Below are 19,850 nucleotides of genomic sequence, written 5' to 3' on the forward strand. Positions count from 1 at the left end.
CAACTTTATTGTATCTAGAAAATATAAATCTAGCACTCATATTACTGAATTTTAGCTAGGCACGTGGAAGTTATGCTGGAAAGGTTGTATTTCTTCAAAAAAGCCAGCTCAAAATTATTCGTTTAATTTTGAAATTCCTCCACTACATAGTATGTTTATTTTTACTTAACTTACCTTTCCATAAATTCTACAATCGGTTTAAACGGATAGCCTCAGGTTCTCACTTTCCTATCCTGGTTAAAATCCAATTTTTTGTGGAAAATTATTCATCAATAATTCTTCAACAAAACATGTTTATTTGTGTTGTCATGACAACAGCTGCGTCAAAGTCGCAATGACAAGAAATAAACAATACAAATTTAAAATCATCATGTTATTTCAGCTTTAAGCACTGTTCTAGGACACTTAAATTTTGCAGTGTTATTTTTGACATTTTCGTTATTTCCTACTCTGTCTTTTCTATATAGTTAGAAAGGAGCGGCATTCGTTCTTTCATTCATCCATTCATAGAGTGTGAAGTTGGATACGTTTACATGTTCACCAACATGACATCACAAAACCATCGAATTATCGCTGGCGAGTAAAGTATACGGTAATTGAACTCATGGTATGATTTTAATGCAAACTTCATCGATCCACGTTTAAACTCTATCGACTGTAGTATACGAATACAAGTTTTCGATGGCAACTCATGGTAGAGGCACTGAAGTTAACAATCCGAAATCCGGCAATTTTATAGGTAAGCTAATACAAACGCATTTTTTCCATACACTAATACTTTATCTTGGTGGTTCTCAGATCCCTGAAGGTAAATTAGGAACGTCATTTTTAATAATTTAGTTATAATAATACAAAATAATATTATGCAAATGCCAGAATTAGGATTAGGACACACCTAATGCTAAAGTTGCTGTTAAATAAAATAGTTAAAGAGAATATCAATGAAGCCTTAGACATTTTGCAATTACAATGAATTTTTTAATTCTATTCCGTCACTGACGTAGCAATACCGCGTTAAAATAAGATTAGCCGTGTGACGTTTTACACTTAAACTATAATGGAAATAAGTTCAAAATGGCACGCGGCCTAGAGAGTTATGAGCGTCACTACAACGCTATAGAACATGGAACGCTACTTCATTGCCCAGGTCAGCAAGAGTTCACGGAGGCTAAGAAGTCGTTGTATTTCTTCTCTTGAGCCTGTTGAAGCTTCTGCAGCTTTTTGACCAAACCTTTGCTGAGTTCTTTGCCCTCGTGGTCATGTGTGGGCAGTCCCTGCGAAAGAAGACAATTTTTAAGGACCTCATTTCCCGACTTATATTTATTGTCGATTTTTCAAAGCTTGGTTGATGAAACATGGTTTATCAACTTTAAGGTACAAAGTTTTAGCTACAATTTGTTAGGCATCTTAATCTATACTTATAATAAATCTGTAGAGAGGTCAATTCTGTACATGAAATATATTTTCAAAATAACTATCAGGGGGTGATTAGTGATCGATACTGATGCCAAAAATGCAATTAGTAAAATTTTTGTCTGTCTGTCTGTCTGTATGTTCCTTATAGAAACAAAAACTACTCGACGGATTTTAACGAAACTTGGTACAATTATTTTTCATACTCCTGGGCAGGTTATAGGATACTTAGGAATTCCCACGGGAACGGGAATTAGCGGGAAAATCCTTTTGTATGAAAAATCTAAACCGCTTAAGTTAGACGCTTGAAATTTGGCATGCAGGTACCTTAGTAAACTTAAAGCTTAGTTACAACAGGATATTGCAAAATTCCCACGGGAACGGGAGTTAGCGGGAAAAAACATTTGTATGAAAAAATGTAAACCACGTAAGATAGACCCTTGAAATTTGGCATGCAGGTACCTTAGTAAACTTAAAGCTTAGTTACAACAGGATATTGCAAAATTCCCACGGGAACAGGAGTTAGCGGGATAAAACATTTGTATGAAAAAATCTAAACCGCGTAAGATAGACGCTTGAAATTTGGCATGCAGGTACCTTAGTAAACTTAAAGCTTAGTTACAACAGGATATTGCAAAATTCCCACGGGAACGGGAGTTAGCGGGAAAAAAATTGTATGAAAAAATCTGAACCGCGTAAGATAGATGAAGGGGGGGGTGAAACGAGATCCTCGCGTACGAAGTCGCGGGCGGCCGCTAGTTCTATATAAAATTTACTTACATAGTGTGTTTGTTCTTGTAAGTAATATATCTGGATCTATTTTGTATCAATTTTTTATACAGTTGCACATACGTAAATTTCAGCAGTCTGTACAATATTTGAATCTTTTAGAACAGCATGATGAAATCATCAATAATATTTCATTGAAAACAATAATTATAATAAATTCGTTGAAACATCTGTAGACCATTTGCAAAGATAAGAATAGCACTTGATATTTGATACACTCGTTTTCATTACATAACGTTCTGATTTTTGTCTGCTATATTTTTTTATATTTACATATTTTAATTTATCAACCAATTATTTATTGCGTCTATCGCAAAAGCAAGGCCAGAAATTCTTACCTTATCATCGAACTTGGAATATTTGTCGGTCTCGCGCTTGAACATCTCGGAAGGCGGGATTTTCTTCTGTTCTTCTTTAGCTCGCTGCGCTTCCAGAAGCTCCTGTTTCTTCTTTAGCTTCTCTGCTTCTTGGCGCTTCTTTTCTTCTCTTTCTTTAAGTAATTCTTCTTTGCTGACTAACTTGACAACAGTGCGATCTAATGAACAAAATATTGGTTAGAGATATTATGGAATTTATCTTTATCAATCAATATTTTTATAAACGAAAAGTCGAAGTAAAATCCCTTTGCATCAATCAAGTTCCAGTAGCTTGGCGCATTGATCCAGCGCTTCTGGGTGTCTTCATGGAGTTATGGCGCGGCTAAATGACAGTATCAATTGACAACTATAGATTGTTTCATCCACGAAGACGCGCCCCACCAATTTTTGGTCGAGGAAAGCGCGGGGTGCAGGGAGTTTTATCCGAGCAATCCGAGCGTCATTATTGTAGTGTGCCTGTGCACTCATGAATTTGTCGTGTACCTATAACCACAGAATAATAATAAGTACTATGTACAGAAGGTTTTCTTCGCGAAGGTATTTAAAAAAATGTATGCTCAGCTCAATGTCGTTAACAATATGGTGTAATAAATTTAGCTTGTCTCAAGAGTCGAACACCATTTTGTTGAAAAACCTCAGTGATCGGTATTACGCCGAAGCCATAGGGCTGACTTCGGTAAAATGATGTGTGACGTGAGGTGCCAAACTGTGGAAAATGGCGGAGGAAATACATGAATAAGCATGAATTATATTTTGTATTTCTATTATTATTCAAGCAGTTAAAATACTGCACAGATTAATTACACCACCGTTTTTACATACATAGTTTATCGTCTTTACAATGCAAAAGGGTGAAGAATACACGTGCGTGCGTAAATGCTCGCTCGTGGTTGTCCTGTCAATTAGTGATCTCAGGAGATGTAGTCGCGCGTGTTTTGTTTTCGATGCAAACTCGCAGAGATGAACATGCCTGCTATAACTCTCAAACATTAGTAGAAGAATGACGGGGCGCGGCTTCGTGGATGAAACGATCTATACAGTGTATAACATTTAGCAAAGTAAGTATGTACCGGGTTTATCCTCGAGCCGCACGCCCAGTTCAGGCAGCACGGAGTCCCGTAGCGCGTCGCAAAGCGCCAACACTTCGGACGCCTTCACAGAGTTGGGATACTTCACAGCTAAACGTATCAAATGACAACTACAACTAAATATAATATTCAGCTAGGCACGTACCGGGTTTGTCTTCGAGCCGCACCCCCAGTTCAGGCAATACGGAGTCCCGTAGCGCGTCGCACAGCGCCAACACTTCGGGTGCCTTCGCGCTGCGGGCCGCGTCGCGCACTGACGCACGGAATGTGCTCAGCGCTTCTAAGTACGGCATCACTTGGCTCTCCAACTGTAGACAAGGTGGCTAGGGTTAGGTAAGAGCTTTGTGCTCTTTCAAATTAGACGTTTTGAGCCGGACTTTTGTCGTGCGTTTGCAAGACCGCACACTAAGGCTGGGTTGCACCATCTCACTTTAACTTTGACAAACGTCAAAAATCTGTCAAACTCCATACAAAAAGCACCGGTATCGTTATAATTACGGTCAAAGTTAGGTGGTGCCACTCAGCCTTACTGTTGGTAATTGTCATTTTTATTCCAATGCAGCTTACATAGAATTTAACGTGTACGGTCCTGAAAACGGACGACTAACGTTCGTTTCAAAACGCCTAATATGAAAGAGCCTTAAGTGCTTGATTAGCCTGCATGTTGTTGCTGCGGTCATAAATAGTATTAGTTTAAAAAAAGAAATATTATGATGTATTGTAAGTGTAACAATCAAATTAATTATTATAAAAATTAAAATAAGTAGTATTACAATAATTAATAAATTGTTATAATGTACTGGCAACACTGTTTTGTGGTTCGATGTCGTCACGCCACTGATCCGGTCCGGTATCGGTGGTGGGGCGGAGTCGAAATGGGAACTTAGCGCTCGGAGATTGAGTTAGTTGATCGTCAGTGCTGCTACGAGTAACATCTCCTCCGAAATAAGTGTCAGTTGGTGATGTGTGTGTGCTGATATTCAAGTAAGTGTCATGTTTTACGTTGATTGTTGAAATAAAGGATGAGTATTGTATGTTTTGAAAATGAATTTAATATGTACTGGTAAAATGAATTCTAATTAGACTTGGTATTAATTAAATATTACTTTAATTTGGTGTTGATAGCAAATGTAATAAGTTTGAATATGCGATTGTCTTTCAATCTTCGAATCGGCAGGTAACCCCAAAATCATGGGGGGTACCAGGGCCTTAGCGGTATCTGTCTAAGTTAGTAGTTGATATCAGCTAGGACTATAACTTACGTTAGCAGCATCTCCATCGCCCACAGGGAAGCCGATGCCCCCGCGCGGGCCTTCGACGGCGCCGAATATGTGCAGTATATCCGATGACGTAGCGAGTGGCGACTAATAGCAGCGGTTAGGCGCGCGTCGGTATCTGTCTAGGTTAGTAGTTGATAACAACTAGGACTATAACTTACGTTAGCAGCGTCTCCATCGCCCACAGGGAAGCCGATGCCCCCGCGCGGGCCTTCGACGGCGCCGAATATGTGCAGTATATCGATGACGTAGCGAGTAGCGACTAATAGCAGCGGTTAGGCGCGCGTCGGTATCTGTCTAGGTTAGTAGTTGATAACAACTAGGACTATAACTTACGTTAGCAGCGTCTCCATCGCCCACAGGGAAGCCGATGCCCCCGCGCGGGCCTTCGACGGCGCCGAATATGTGCAGTATATCGGTGACGTAGCGCGCGGCCGCGGCCAACAGCGGGGCGGGACGAGGTGACGTCTGACGTAGGTACACGTGGCTAGCTCCTACTAGCTCCCGCAGGGCGTCTAGGGCGCCACGCGTGTCGATGTTGTCTATGGAACAAAGTCAGAAGTCTATGTAGAGGTCATTGACTGTAGATACGCAGTCGCAGGCTAGTGTCGCGACTTAGGCTGGTTTTAGTGTCACGCGGACCGTCCGGTGCGGACCCGCTCCGCACGGCCAATCTGTATGAACTTCTAGGGAGCGTTTTAGAGTAATGCGGTCCGGAGGAACCACTCCACTCCGCACAGTGGATCTAAATGGCAATAAAGTGGACATAGGGATTTTTTCCGGAAAATCGAAGAGATAGATGACAGTTTGTCCATCGCCCATTAAGATTAGTACAAAAATTCCGGCAAAACTTTTTTAACTTAACACTGTTTTCTTCTGTCAAATGTACCATTTTCTGCAAAAGGTGATTATAAAGTTTCTCACTGTCTATCAAAGGTTTTAACGTATTTCTTAAGACTACAAACAAATCTATATTATTCACAATAGCTTCCATTGTAATTACATGTTAAAAACCGCATTTAAAGTTGAATGTTATTGGTGACGTTACACAGCCCAAACTAAATTTAAAACAAATAAACAATCCTTATCTGTTTTTTACCCACACCCCTGACCATTATCTGCTTATTCGCAAAACACGTTAATTACGAGGTATGTGTAACTTCATTGTTGTTTTAAAGTCATGTGCTGATAGGAAAGAAAGGGTTTAACAGATTCTGAGAATAGATAACAATGTCACCTAACGATAAAATCACTTTCTAGTACCATAATCGACGCTTTTTCTAAAAAAAAGAACTAAAATACAAGAAGAGTCAATTTTAATTTTTTTTTTCGGAATCGTTTATCAGGCTAAGTTGCGGTTTGGAGCAGCTGGAAATAGCTTAGAATATTAGTAAATAATGCAGTTATACCGACCTAGGTTGTTTCAAGTCACGATCTAGCAGGTCTTCGGAGAAAATTAGTACTTTATGTCTCGTTTCATACAAAAAAAAAACAAATTATTTTTTTAAAGCTAAAATATCAGGTTTAGAGAAAAATGTGATAAAACATGTCGTGATGAGTGAGCAAAGGACTATCGATTGGCATTTTTTAAAATTCGATTTTCCGGAAAAAATCCCTATGTCCATTTTATTGCCATTTCGATCCACTGTGCTCCGTAGCATTTCATACAGATCGGCTGTGCGGAGCGATCCGCACTGACAGTCCGCGTGACAATACTAGTGGTCGCCGTTTGAACATACGGTGTGCATACACATATCACTTTGTGTTGGTACTGGTATTCATCTCAATGTAAATATGACATCTGGCACACAGAGGGTGCAGTATAAAATGTTCAGTTGATTTGAAAAGTAGTAGGTACATTGGACTAACCACAAAGTGCAGCATGCACTTGTTCCTTGACGGAGCTAAGTTTGCTGGAGAGTTGCTGTTCTTCGGGGCCCCACGCGCCGCCGCAGCCTTCATCGTATCCGCTCCGCAACGCGTCTTTTACCGTCAGGAAGAACTCCTGCAAAAGATAGTCAGTTATTTTCTTTTCAGCCAGTAAAATTCTGCTCACTACTTATTAGTGCCCCTGGCGAATGACAGGATTTTACTCGACAGTGGCGCGATTGGTTTAGCTACTAGCGAATGTTGTGGCGCAAGCTTTTGAGCGCTAATACGGTGATAGTTTTAAGTAGATGTATTTTCTGTTAACATCAAATAAATTCTACTTACATTGAACAACTTTTCAGTCTGAATAGCCATCTCCATGGTGTTATCCGAGTAGTCAAGGGTCTCTTTCCAGCCGTGCAATAAAAATGCGATGCGCAGCTGTCGCGCGGTATGTCTTTTCAGTGCATCAGAAATCGTCACGAAGTTTTTTAGCGACTTCGACATCTTGCATCCGGCGATCGTAAGGTGGCCAGTGTGCAAGAAATAGTTCACCCAGCCTGGGCAATCGAAATGAGCCTAGAGGAAACATTAAGTAACAAGTATGATACAACATAATTAAATAAACAGTTGAAAATTAGCTTCAAAATAAATACTCACTTCACTTTGTGCCAATTCATTGTCATGGTGAGGGAACTTCAGATCAACTCCACCAGTATGTATGTCTAAGTTATTTCCGCAGATATCAGATGCCATAGCTGAGCACTCAATGTGCCAGCCAGGGCGGCCTGCGCCCCAGGGCGATTCCCAGGAGGGTTCACCTGCTTTACTGCACTTCCACAATGCAAAGTCATTTGCAGAACGCTTTTCTGCGGTTTCATCAGATAAGTCACCTGTGAAAGGTAAACACAATGTTATTTTAACAAATCCCTGATGGTAATGACCACATTAGTAAATTAAGGCTGGGTTGCACCATCTTACTTTAACTTTAACAAACGTCAAAGTTCTGTCAAACTCCATACAAAAAGCACTGGTTATTAAAGTTAGGTGGTGCAACTCAGCCTAAGTTCACAGTGTTGATTGTTCCGCCAATCTATCATGGTCATAGTTAAACAATAGCATGACAAATTGTGAATACATTGATTGGTTCTTATGAAAATGTTATTGAATTTAAAATGATTACCTTCTCCTTCTTGTAGTGATTTTGTGTCTCCATAAGCTTCAGGAACCAGTCTTGCATAGTGATGCTTGTCTCTTTTGTCAAATTCACTCACATTGAAGTAAACTGAGCCATTTGATTCATATGCAAGTCCATTATCTATGATTTTCTCTATAAACTTTACAATTTGAGGCACATATTCACTCACTCTTGTTAGAACATCTGGTGGTAGAACCTATAACATAAAAATAGTAATTGAGATCTATATAAAAATTAATGTATCATATTGTAGGTATATGTATACTTGTTAGATATGAGGTATTATTACTTTACCAGTCAAATAAAGCTTATAATACAACAGAAACTCACATTCAATGCCTTCATGTCTTTATGGAATTCATTTTCCCAATACTTTGGTAAAGATGCAAATATTGCATTATCAGTGACCGTGGCACCATACTTATGGTCCAGCCAGTCCGAGATAGGGTCTTTAGCTGACTTTAGCATTTCACATTTTGATGTTTTTATTTTCTCACTGTCATTTTCTTGAACTGCTTGCTGGAGTACCTTTACTGCAGATGCGATACTGGAAAAACAAAGAAAATATTGCATTACTATGTAATCACACAATGTGTCATACAAATCATTGTTGATTCTTAGATGACTCACATTAGTAAATGATAAAGTTATTTATAGGAACATAAAAAACCCCGTAAATAAGTAAATAAGGAAAGGACATACTTATCTAACATTTTCTGCATGGCATTCTTCTTATCTGGATCTCCAGTATTTCTAACTACATTTTCATAATAATTTACTACAGAAGTTGCATCATCTATAGTGTCATTAAGATTTCTCGGCTCTTTCATATATTTTTCATACAAATGGTTCTGTCGAGCCCTCTTGATAATCTTATCATCAATATCTGTTATATTCATAACATACAATATATCATAGCCAAAGTAATTTGCCATGATTCTCCTTAGTATATCAAATGATATGTAAGATCTGGAATTATAAAAATTGAGATTAAGTCAAATTATTAAATCTAATCCATAAAAAACTATCACACAATGAAAGAAAGATAAACAAATAAATAAATAGTTACCTGGCATGTCCCATGTGGGAGGCATCATACACAGTTGGGCCACAACTATACCAACTAACTTTATTCCCATTTGAACAAACAAATTCTTCTTTCTGGCGTGTTAAGCTGTTGAACAGCTTTAGAACTGGTCTCTTTTCTGATCTCGCTGGAGGAGACCAAGTTGGTAAAGTTCTTTTAGACATTTTGTAAGGTGGAGATAGAAAACCGATAACCTATATTAGCTAAATGCGAAATTAATTACATAAACTTACAACTTAACTATCAAGGCTTTTAAAGATTTTATTCACTGTAACATTTTACTATAAAATTATCCTGCCACGTATGTATTAATTACAAGAAATACAATAATTTTGAATCACCAGACCGCACGTACCTATATTTATGACGTTTTTGACAGATGACGTACGGTCGTGCACTATTTTGACAGTTTGTTTTTTTTTATAAACCTTTGCAAAGATAGTGCAGATGTATATTGATTTCATAAAATAAAGATCAGAATTAAAGAAAGATGTAAAAAAAAATATCAAATATTTTCGTTGATGATTCAGTCAATATTATTAGCTTCGACCTTGAGCTAAGAGCTTACTTGTCGGAAAACTACGATAATGCCACTCAATTGAAAAGTCTCTTACCTGTGGCGCTACTGTCTAAGCATTAGCTGTCATGAGCTGTCTAATTCCATACAAAAATTTAGTTCATAAAAGTTCCATAGTCCTGTTCTTTGTGGAAGCATTTTTCCGTGTGCTACCTTCGCAGATTTTATTTGTATAGCTATCTCTATCACTCTTATCAAATAAGACAAAGAAAAGTATGTTTTCCACTAGTTGAGACGATTGTGCGGTTTGTCGAAAGATAAAAATATACGCGCATATACCTACCTGATAAATATAAAACTATTGCTGTACAATTTCCCACATTAGGTGCGTGTTTTTACATTGTTTTGAATACAAAAATCGGCTTACTTCTAATCAAAATGGCTCTCTGTGTTTGTAAATGTTTAAACGTAACATTGGAAAGTGATAAAGTTGAAGATAACATTGATATCGGAAAACTGGAGATAGCTACTGCGGAACAAAGGGATATTTTTTTCAGTGAGGTACAGTACAATCCGTAAACATGTCTTGACCTTGACATAAAGTAGGGTTCCCGTTTGCTTCCTAATATTATAAGAAGTAGAATTAAACAGATCTCCTTTAGACTACGTATGTCGTCTACGATATAGTAGGTATAAATAGCACAATACTTGTACGCTCGGCGCACCGTCTACCTAATCATTTATGTTTGTAAATAGGTTATTTTCGTATCTTCCTTACTACTATACCTACCTACTATGCAAATTTAGAATTGAAGACCAACTGTTTGCTAGCAGTCTTTTCAGATACATTTTCATATAAGTTTACCAACACCATACAGCCTGCACCAACACTATACAAGTCACGTCCACCCACTGTGTTTGTTTACATACCTACTTGTCAGGCTACTTACATAATAACTTAGATTATTAATCTAAGCATAATAATAATTATGGTTTTTACAAATTATTAAAAATTGTAACCATAAAAAAATATTACATAAACTAATAAATGTCAAAGACAGACTAATTAGAAACTAATAAGAAATTTTATAAATTTCTATTTGATGTTTATTTTGATTTTGCTTGTTTGCAGAGCCTTCTCTCATGTCCTGCAAAACTATTGAAAACAACAGTAGTGCAGCAAGCATTGGTCGGGCAGCGCACAGTAGGCCGCTGGACATTGCATTCGTGCCTTGCTTGCGGCATAACAACACATGCTGTGCTCAATGGAAAATCAAATGATACAAACATAGTACTTGTCCCAAAATCAATTCAAGTTAGTGTTATTAAAACTATTAACCTTGTCTTATCTTATCCTTATTTTAATTTACTTTTTAAGTTTTCTAATGACATAAATTAAGTTTATTTTCGAAAACTATATTAGTTCCAAATTCTGTTATGCTTTCCTTATACATAATATAACAATTTATTGATGTGTTTACAGACCACAGTGGATCATGTGAACAGTTTAAAAAAATCAAATAATTTCTCACCAGTCTTCAACTTGTTGGTGCCAGAAATTACTAATGATATCGAAATGAAAGAGAACATAGACACAAACAATGTTATGTTAAGCGACAAAAAGGCTTGGGCGCCGATTCCGCCGGTCGTAGGCAGTCTGAGCAAACAGCTCAACCAAACTCTGCAGTCTCAGCTCGAAGCGGTGGAAGAGTCTGTGAGACAATTTAGGGATCAGAAATACGCAGAATTCGAGGCTTACAAAGAAAGAGCCCAGAGAGATCATAAAATTTTAGCTAGGTAATTAAAATGTTTGGTACTTGTTGACTTGTTTTGTACTTATGTTTGGTTTTCTAATATTTTTTATTGAATGTTGCAGCATCATAAGCAAGGCGCGCGTCGATAGCGACGGCCGGCGACACGACGCGAGCGTGGACAACGGCCCGCCCTCCCCCCAGCTACCTCCCCTCCAGAGACGAAGACTGTCCTCCATCAAAGATGCCAAAAAACTTTCACACCATGTCCCAAAGGTATGACAATTGCCTACAATTATCATTCCAAAATCGGTTTTGCTCGCGGCTCCGCCCGCGGTTTGTTCGTAAAATAGAAAACTATCGTGAATCTATACTTCTATACTATCTATACTAATATTATAAATGCGAAACTAACTCTGTCTGTCTGTCTGTCTCTCTTTCACGCCTAAACCACTGAACCGATTTTGATGAAATTTGGCATAGAGATAGTTTGAGTCCCGGGAAAAGACATAGGATAGTTTTTATCCCGGTTTTTTGAAACAGGGACGCGCGCGATAAAGTTTTTCTGTGACAGACAAAATTCCACGCGGGCGAAGCCGCGGGCGGAAAGCTAGTATCTTATTAAAGGAGAGCCACTCTTTAAAAAATCGGGATCCTACCTATGTTTTCGCCCGTGTCTTAAACTATTGCACTAAATTTTATCAAAATTAGTTCAGTAGTTTTTGTGTGAATGAGTATAGAAACATCCATTCATCCTCACAAACTTTCCCATTTATTATTTTAGTAGGATAAGAAACTTTTATAAAACTTATATTTATTTTAAACAGTATTTTCTTTATTTTCAGCACAACAGAAATTTCCCTCCAGAAGAAGATTCATTAGATGCTGAAGAGCTGTTTGATTTGGAAGGCACGGACTCTCGGCAGAACATGATATCGGATCAGGATGATTACGATTCGGATGGTAATTAAATCCGCAATTTAAAAATAATATTGAGAATTAATTAATTTAATAACACCAAACATCGCAATCTTTTTATAGCGGCGCAATTACCGAGATTGTAAGGCCGTATACAGAAAGAAAGCTGGAAACTTATAAGTAGTGTCCGACCGAATATAGATTTTCAGCCGAAAACGGAAACGAAAACGAAGCTTCGGCTGCAGTCTCATTTTCGGCCGAAAACGAAAACGAAAACGAAAATGACCTTCAACTTTCAAATTTCAATCTGAAATTATGTAAAAACTTTGAAAACCGTTAATATTTTGACCGAAAACGTAATGACGTGACAGATGTTTTGGTAAGGATTGATTAAAGAAAACCGGCATTAAAACACAAAAAATTGAATTATGAATTCTTAGTAGAATATTATTTCCGGTGTATATTGAAATATTGGGAAGTGAAGAAGAAATAAAGTGTGTCCAGTGGGAATTTTTTCAACTTCAAAAATGATTCATACAGGTAAATTGACGATTTTTTGTTATTTATTACTAATGCAAACTGGAGTTTAACAATGCGGATTTATTTTTTTGTAGGCAATGTCTTTTAAATGATACCCGTTTTACTATAGGCACTCTCACAGCCGGACCCTTACACTCGCAACTATGCGAAGAGCAAATCGCGCTAATAATTTTCCTGCAATTTCACGGCGGATATTTTCTTACAGAACCTGAATTATTTAAGGATTGTTTGCTGTAAACTTTTGACTTGAGATATCCCCACAAGAAAATGTCGCATGGTGTGAGATCTGGTGACCGAGGCGGCTAGGGTATGTCCCTGTACGTGCTGATCATTTATTTGAAAAAAAAAAAATAGTCCTCGGTGTCTCCATCGAGGTACTCTTCGTGTGTGGTGAGACACCTTCTTGCTGAAATAGTAGTTGACCTGGATGCAGTTGCAGTTGTGGTATCAGACATTCATCGATCATTCGACAATACATTTCAAATACTTATTGCTCAACTGCGAACGCTCTGAAGGCTCCCCGACCAGTGACTCATGGCGTGTTTCAAATCCGCATTACTCTATTTTGAAACAATTAAACTTAATGAAAACTCTTTGGTTTTATTTGTATTCAATTTTGAACTTGGAAAATTCTCGCTGAAAGTAAAGGGTGTCTTTACAACGTAACCTCACTTCAAAACTTCAAAAGAGTGTGACAATACCGCGTCCGTTCAAGTCTGATTGGAACCATAATATGTGCACCAGATTCACTTCCGAAGATATCGGAACGATAAACGTCACCATCTTATTCACATATTTCAGATATTCGGTTTGGCCGAAGATTCGGCTGGTTTTTGGCCGAAGATTCGGCTGGTTTTTGGCCGAAAACGAAAATATGGCCGAATGTCCATTTTTTGGCCGAAAATGGCCGAAAACGAAAACGAATATTCGGTCGGTCACTACTTATAAGCGCTTACCAGCGCTTGACAGCGCTGGTCCGTTCGTTCACAAAGGAAGCAAGTTGAATAGCATGGCAATTTATATGGCAACGTCCAGCGCGTGTTGAAACTTGTCGGCACCGTTCAGTGCATATCGGCGTGCGTTCATATATTTTCTTTCTGTATACGGCTTTACGTACTAGGAAATAATGTTTCTAATTTGAAAAACAACAACTGTTGAAAAAAAAACTGTTAATCTTTCATTAAAAAAATAATTTTCTTAAAGGACAATGACCAAAAGTGGTCCAAATGTCCACCACCAATGAGACCTATATTGGCTTATAGTCCATTAAATAGAGATTAACTTTCAGTATGGGACGAAAAAAAAAAGCCGTCAGTAAAAAGTTATGACTGTTTGAAAAAATGAATTAGTTTACGCGCTAATCTCAGGTTCTACTGGTCCGATTTGAAAAAATATTTATTTATGGATAGCCCATTTATCAAGGATGGTTTTAAGATAAATAACATCACCCAACAACCAATAGGAGCGGAGCAGTAAAGACAAATGTTGTAAAAATGGGAAACATTATTCTAACAATTCTCACGCGTACAAAGTCGTAGGCACAGCTAGTATAATATTTAATAAAGTTCATCTATAACCCCGCGCCACATGCGACATGACATAACATGCGTAGATTAGTCCAAAATGTGCAATGGATAGAATGATATCAAGAACATTTTTCGGATGAAAAGGTAAAAAACAGACTTTTCATTCAGTCATAACTTTTTACTGACAGCATATTTTTGATTGCGGTTTGGTTATAATGAATCAGTATTTAGTAGACTATTTTACTACATATAGGTCTCGTTAGTGGTGGACATTTGGACCACACTCCATACATTTTTGGTCATTGTCCTTTTGGACAAATTCTTTGGTAAATAAGAATATTTATTTTTGTGTAACAGAGGGTAGTAACGACGAGGGCATCCACATCTCGCGCCCGCGCGGCGGCGGCGCCGACATCGCGCGCTCTCTGCCCGTCAACATGCCAAACTTCCCGTTCCAAAGGGAAATACACGACGAGCATGACGACGACGTAAGTGCTGCTCTCGAACCTTCTAAAGCCCCTCGCCCACAGCGACTTTTTGTGGTAATACTGTCGCGCGTTTCTTAAACGAACGACAGCAACGCTACTAACGTGCGTTAGTCGCATTTGCATCGCGCTACAGCAGTGATGCCAACGCGCGACAGTATTGATGCAAACGCGCGACCGTGTCGTGACATCGGGGAGAGAACGAAGGGAGGGTTACTGAATCGCGACAGTATCGCGTTTGCATCACGACTGAATCGTGTTTATGTAGGCGAGAGCACACAGCTAACGACCGTATTGCGACTGTATCAATGCGAACGCACGACAGAATCGCTACTGTAGCGCTACATAAAGTCGCCGTGGGCGAGGGGCCTAATCAGAATCTTCATTTCTAGCCGGTCTTTTGCGATATTCCATCTACTCATCAACAAAACTGTCGCCCATTATGTGCCCTATCTTGAAAACTCTATCCTAAAAACTTTATAGAAATACACTCGACATCAAATAAATCGCACCTCCCGCGACAAGCATTTTCAAACGTATGCTTCCCCACTTCCCACCAATATTGGCACCATTTGAAAGCCTAGTTCTAACCTTCATTTCATTAAAGGAAAGGTTTTTACCCCAAAAATGTGTCTTTAGAAGGATCCAGAGTCACTTCTTCAAAAAATAGGTAGTTACGCTAGAGCCAACTTTTATAGCTATAAAACTGTTAAGTTGGGATTAATCGCTATCCATCTGTTAAAGAGGACACGTGAGATCATTATTTGGTTTTATAACCATAAAAATTGGTCTAATTGATCCCATAGGTGGGCCCAAAGTGAGGTATTTTTTCAAGTCACATTTATGGTATATGTTAATCATTTATTAAGAAATTAAATGTGTTTTTCTTTAAGGATATTTATTGGGCTTTCAAATGACACCAATATTGTTGGGGCACCATGATTGTGTCAGAAGAAAATCGTTAAAGTTCGCGTCGCGGAAGGTGCGGTTTATTTGATGTTGAGTATATTTCCGTACCGCGCGGGAATAACTTGACATGTCATTTTTGCGTACTTTTCAGGGGAGCGATTTTAAAGTTTAGAGTTCTCTGGTAAATCTGAATTAATGATAATTGATATTTTTATGATTGAAATAAGCTAATTTGATGCGTATCTTTCGATTGGCGTAAGAATTTAATTAAATTATCTTCTTAATCTATTAAAAAAAAGACTTGTCAAGTTGTGTACCGACGACTTGTCAAGTTATTCACCAAAGAAAAACAAACATTTAAGGTGTAAAAATTGGATTTAAGTTAATTATTTTGAATGAAGTTTAAGTAAAAAAACAAAACATAAAAATAAAACATATTTTTATCACTTTTGCAATGAAATAGTAACAAATTTATTAGAAAAATCAAATATAATCGCAGATTATGATTGCTTTTGATCAGATAACTGTACGTTTACTTAAAATTAAAAAAAAGACAAATAAAAGAACAAAATCCATGCTTCATAACAAGCACAATTAATTTTAATTATTTTAGGCTTACCATTAAGCTTAAAATAATTGAAATTAACTGAAATATTTTTGCGTAAGGTCGACACGCCCTTTCGCGTCCACCGTCCAGTTCACGTCCAAATGACGGATCACTCTAGAACGAAAGCTATTGCTATGATTCCCTGAATGTATGACAGGTAAACCCACATTAAAAAAATCTTATAGCATGCTACCGTTTTTGCCAAAAATAAATCCCACGTGAGCAGGTGCGCGTTTCAAGGTAAGTTTTTAATATATTTAACCTACCTATTGACTAAACTTATCCTTCTACTCTCAACTTGCTATTTAAACGTTAATTTAGTTTTAAACTATTGAAAATAGTAATAAAAGTCATAATTAACGCTTAAATATATTAAAAAATATTTTCAGGGGTTGCAAAGTAAAAAATATTTAAAGACGCTCGAAATCCTGACAATGTTATATTTTAACAACTTCTAAAACACATATAAAAATATGATTATACGAATGTAATAGCTGAATAACTCCAAATATCCAAACTCTTGATAGTGTGCATAACTAGACAACTGCACATATCATGGATGTGTTTAGTACTCAGAGAGGATCATAACTTGATAACTGTTTTTGTCAAATTAAAAACGAAAATCCATAAATGTATAAGTCGAGATATTAACAAATACATGTTCTGACATACATTGATAAATCGAAATATAAATGTTTGTACGAATAATATTAATTTGATATATCGTTATGTCAAATATTTATTGCCTAAATTGGAGATATTTACTTGTGAACAAGAGCTGTATTTCAAGTATTTTTGGATATTTCGAGTTGAGTTTTTTATACCAGAAGGGTATAAGGTAGAGGAAACGTTTAAGCTAATAAAAAAAAAATAGTGCAGGTCGAGATGTCAAGTTATTCCCGCGCGGTACGGATTTACGAATTACGAAACGTTAAAGAAAATCGTATGTGCATCGAATAATATCCAAAAAGCATTTGTAGAGACTACAGCACATCAAGCAAAACACTGTGGGTTCATAAGTCATTGAAATAAGTACTACTCTGCAACAAAAATGTGTAGTCTGATGCTGTACAAACTTGTTGACAAACATTTTGACACATGTTTGTGATTGCGTAAGGATGATTATTAATTAAGTATTCGTTTATGGTTCAGCCGTGTGGTGAGGGCAGAGTAGAATACATTTGTCACCAACCCCTACTCTTCCCGCGGGTGTCGTAAGAGGCGACTTAGGGACTACACATCAAACAGAGAATGGGCAGCAGCGCTCTCTGAAAAACATCAATCTTTTAAACTGCGATCTCCAACCCGCCTGCCAAGCGTGGAGATTATGGCAAAACCCTCCACTATAGTGGAGGAGGCTCATAGTCCAGCAGTGGACTGTAAACGGCTGTTGATGATTATGGTTCAGGTGGAGCCGACGGACATCGCCGCGAGCATCAAGGCGCTGGCGCGGTCGGTGCACGGCGACGCGTACGAGCTGCCGCGGCCGCGCTTCTCCACGCAGATCTAGCCAGTAAGCACACCTCTCCACAGGACTCCGCTCCACTCACTCACCGTCTCGCGCGATCCAATCGATGGCCACGCATTGGTGCTTTCCAATTGTGATTACTTACAGTGACCCTAACCCCGTACTGACATAATAATAATAATTATACAACATAATGAACTTATGGCAGCGATCGTTAGAAACTTTTTTATATCCGCGCAATCGTGTTGCGATAAATCACGACGCAGTCACGCTAAATTTGCGTTTTTTTTTTTAATTTTATTTTTAATAATGATCATGTGCAATTTTTACAAAAATGTTAATCGAAATTAACTCATTTAATAACCTTTATTGCAACTGAAGGTGTTACGTTTAAGTATACATAAAATGTTAGAGTGTAAGCATGAGGCTATATTAAAACGTTATAACATTCAAGCAGAATCAAAAACAATTTTAGGCCCGCCGTACACGCCCAGCTCGAGCAGTTAGCCAGTGAACAACATACACGGTCCGCTCTTGTATGCAGTCATAGTCAACAGCTTAAAGCTCCCGCTGATAACTGCTGGAGCATAGAAAATGAAATTGTGACTAGTATTAAGTGCTCAACAAGGACAACAAGTCACAATTTCATTTTCATTCAAATCGGCAGCAATGTGGATTTTGAAAAAGTAGCACCATTGCTACTTTGTACGTTTCTCGAGCAGTCAGTGCAGTGGCGGCAGCTTGACTGCGCGATGAAATTTCACCATGCTGCCAACCGCCCGAAGCAGTCACAACTGCTCGAGCGGTTCCGTGTATGTGAGTAAGTAGAATAAGTTAGTACATGCAGCATTCGCAGCTTGATGCTGTCGTTTCCAGCTGTCCGTGTATGGCGGGCCTTATCCAATAATGTTAAAACATTCTCTGCTCATAAATATACAAAAATACTAATTTGGCTAAAATGTCATGATGTCAATACGCATATTCAATCAGGCACGTTTTTAATATTAAATGGCATAACATTAGGATAAGTTGTACAAAGAAATTAATCTTAAATGTTTCAAAATTATTAGTAAACCAGCAAATAATTTTATTAGGAGTGCTGATATAAAATTACATTCATCAAAGTAATTGCCTGTTTTCTGCTGGACCTAATCCTGAATGCCTGTGTATTCTTTAACATTCAAGTAGAAGAATAACAAATGTGTCTGTGACTTGCATTGAATTTATGTACATAAAATTATATGAAAACAACTAAATATATTAAATGTTAACATCTAAGTCATATCCCCGTTAATAGAGTCATTCTATTATTTTTATCTGGTGTTATCTTATTGATAAGTGAAAAAATGTACAAAAATTAGTACTTGCATTTCTTACTAGTCGTATAGGGTCACGAATATTTGCCAGATTTAGATAGTCTGTAAATCACATCTATACTTAAAATATGCCTATTAAAAATTTCATGAAATTGTAAATAAAAGTAAGATCATTGTTATGGCTTTCGATTATATTAGAAATTTTGAAAGGCGTTTATTTTTATACCCAATGTTTTGAATGTTTATGTGAACGGAACTATCGAGTCAGGAGTAGGTTTGAAGAAGTTTAATCTTTCATTTTATAACGTGTATTGTTTTATAGACTTTAAGTACTTTGCTGTAGCTATTAAGTTAGGTTTTTATAAATACTTTTGTGTGTAGCTGAACAAATGATCTTCTACATGTCAGTGTCTTCCAATAGCACTGTTCTTTGAAATGAAAAATACCTGGTGATTTTTTATTGTGATGTCAATTTTCCAGTCAGTTGTTTTATTTTAGTCGTTTCAATGGAGCGAACGTTAAGCGAGGGACTTTGTAATGAAAATAGGAATTATGAAATAAATATTGACATTAAAACTGTCTTCTTATTTACCATTTTTAATATAATATTTAATTGTAACTAAAAATATTTATTAATCTACCACAAGCAGTAAAATTTTACTACTGTAATAATTCATTACATTGCTCTATTAACTTAAGTGTTTCATCATTGTTT

The 19,850-nt window shown here is 37.4% G+C and overlaps 2 protein-coding genes across 5 annotated transcripts; one reads left to right on the top strand and one right to left on the bottom strand.

The window, feature by feature from the left end:
- Window positions 1-809: 809 nt before the first annotated feature.
- CysRS (cysteine--tRNA ligase, cytoplasmic) lies at window positions 810-9,463 on the bottom strand. 4 transcript variants are annotated; one of them, XM_028300510.1, is made up of 12 exons: window positions 9,081-9,463; window positions 8,714-8,980; window positions 8,342-8,558; window positions 7,997-8,207; window positions 7,474-7,706; window positions 7,159-7,392; window positions 6,814-6,949; window positions 5,359-5,486; window positions 5,106-5,183; window positions 3,813-3,975; window positions 2,541-2,737; window positions 810-1,274 (listed from the first exon to the last, which is right to left on the bottom strand). In XM_028300510.1, exons 1-12 carry the CDS (start codon window positions 9,260-9,262, stop codon window positions 1,149-1,151), a joined length of 2,172 nt encoding a protein of 723 aa, XP_028156311.1. In that variant the 5' UTR covers window positions 9,263-9,463; the 3' UTR covers window positions 810-1,148. The 4 variants fall into 4 exon arrangements, with proteins under 4 accessions (XP_028156311.1, XP_028156309.1, XP_028156310.1 ...); XM_028300508.1 differs by having other exon boundaries at window positions 5,106-5,174; window positions 5,350-5,486; XM_028300509.1 differs by having other exon boundaries at window positions 5,106-5,155; window positions 5,331-5,486.
- Window positions 9,464-9,946: 483 nt separating this feature from the next.
- Window positions 9,947-19,711, top strand: LOC114349917 (Proline-rich Akt substrate 40 kDa). Its single transcript, XM_028300511.1, has 7 exons — window positions 9,947-10,176; window positions 10,748-10,930; window positions 11,099-11,412; window positions 11,492-11,642; window positions 12,212-12,329; window positions 14,708-14,838; window positions 17,760-19,711. The coding sequence occupies exons 1-7, from the start codon at window positions 10,054-10,056 to the stop codon at window positions 17,859-17,861; spliced, it is 1,122 nt and encodes a 373-aa protein (XP_028156312.1). The 5' UTR covers window positions 9,947-10,053; the 3' UTR covers window positions 17,862-19,711.
- Window positions 19,712-19,850: the final 139 nt, after the last annotated feature.

Source organism: Ostrinia furnacalis, unplaced genomic scaffold (genome assembly GCF_004193835.3).
Source record: "Ostrinia furnacalis isolate ACB-3 unplaced genomic scaffold, ASM419383v2 OfSCF0726, whole genome shotgun sequence".
Lineage (NCBI taxonomy): Eukaryota > Metazoa > Arthropoda > Insecta > Lepidoptera > Crambidae > Ostrinia > Ostrinia furnacalis.

Bases quoted from the DNA above. Each gene is read 5' to 3' on its own strand.
- CysRS (XM_028300510.1), bottom strand. From the start codon at position 9,262: ATGTCTAAAAGAACTTTACCAACTTGGTCTCCTCCAGCGAGATCAGAA. The intron at 6,950-7,158 runs GTAAGTAGAATT...TATCTTTTGCAG, and splicing joins AGACTGAAAAGTTGTTCAAT to GAGTTCTTCCTGACGGTAAA. The intron at 1,275-2,540 runs GTAAGAATTTCT...CTTCTTTCGCAG, and splicing joins ATTCCAAGTTCGATGATAAG to GGACTGCCCACACATGACCA.
- LOC114349917 (XM_028300511.1), top strand. From the start codon at position 10,054: ATGGCTCTCTGTGTTTGTAAATGTTTAAACGTAACATTGGAAAGTGAT. The intron at 11,413-11,491 runs GTAATTAAAATG...TGAATGTTGCAG, and splicing joins GATCATAAAATTTTAGCTAG to CATCATAAGCAAGGCGCGCG. The intron at 14,839-17,759 runs GTAAGTGCTGCT...ATTATGGTTCAG, and splicing joins ACGACGAGCATGACGACGAC to GTGGAGCCGACGGACATCGC.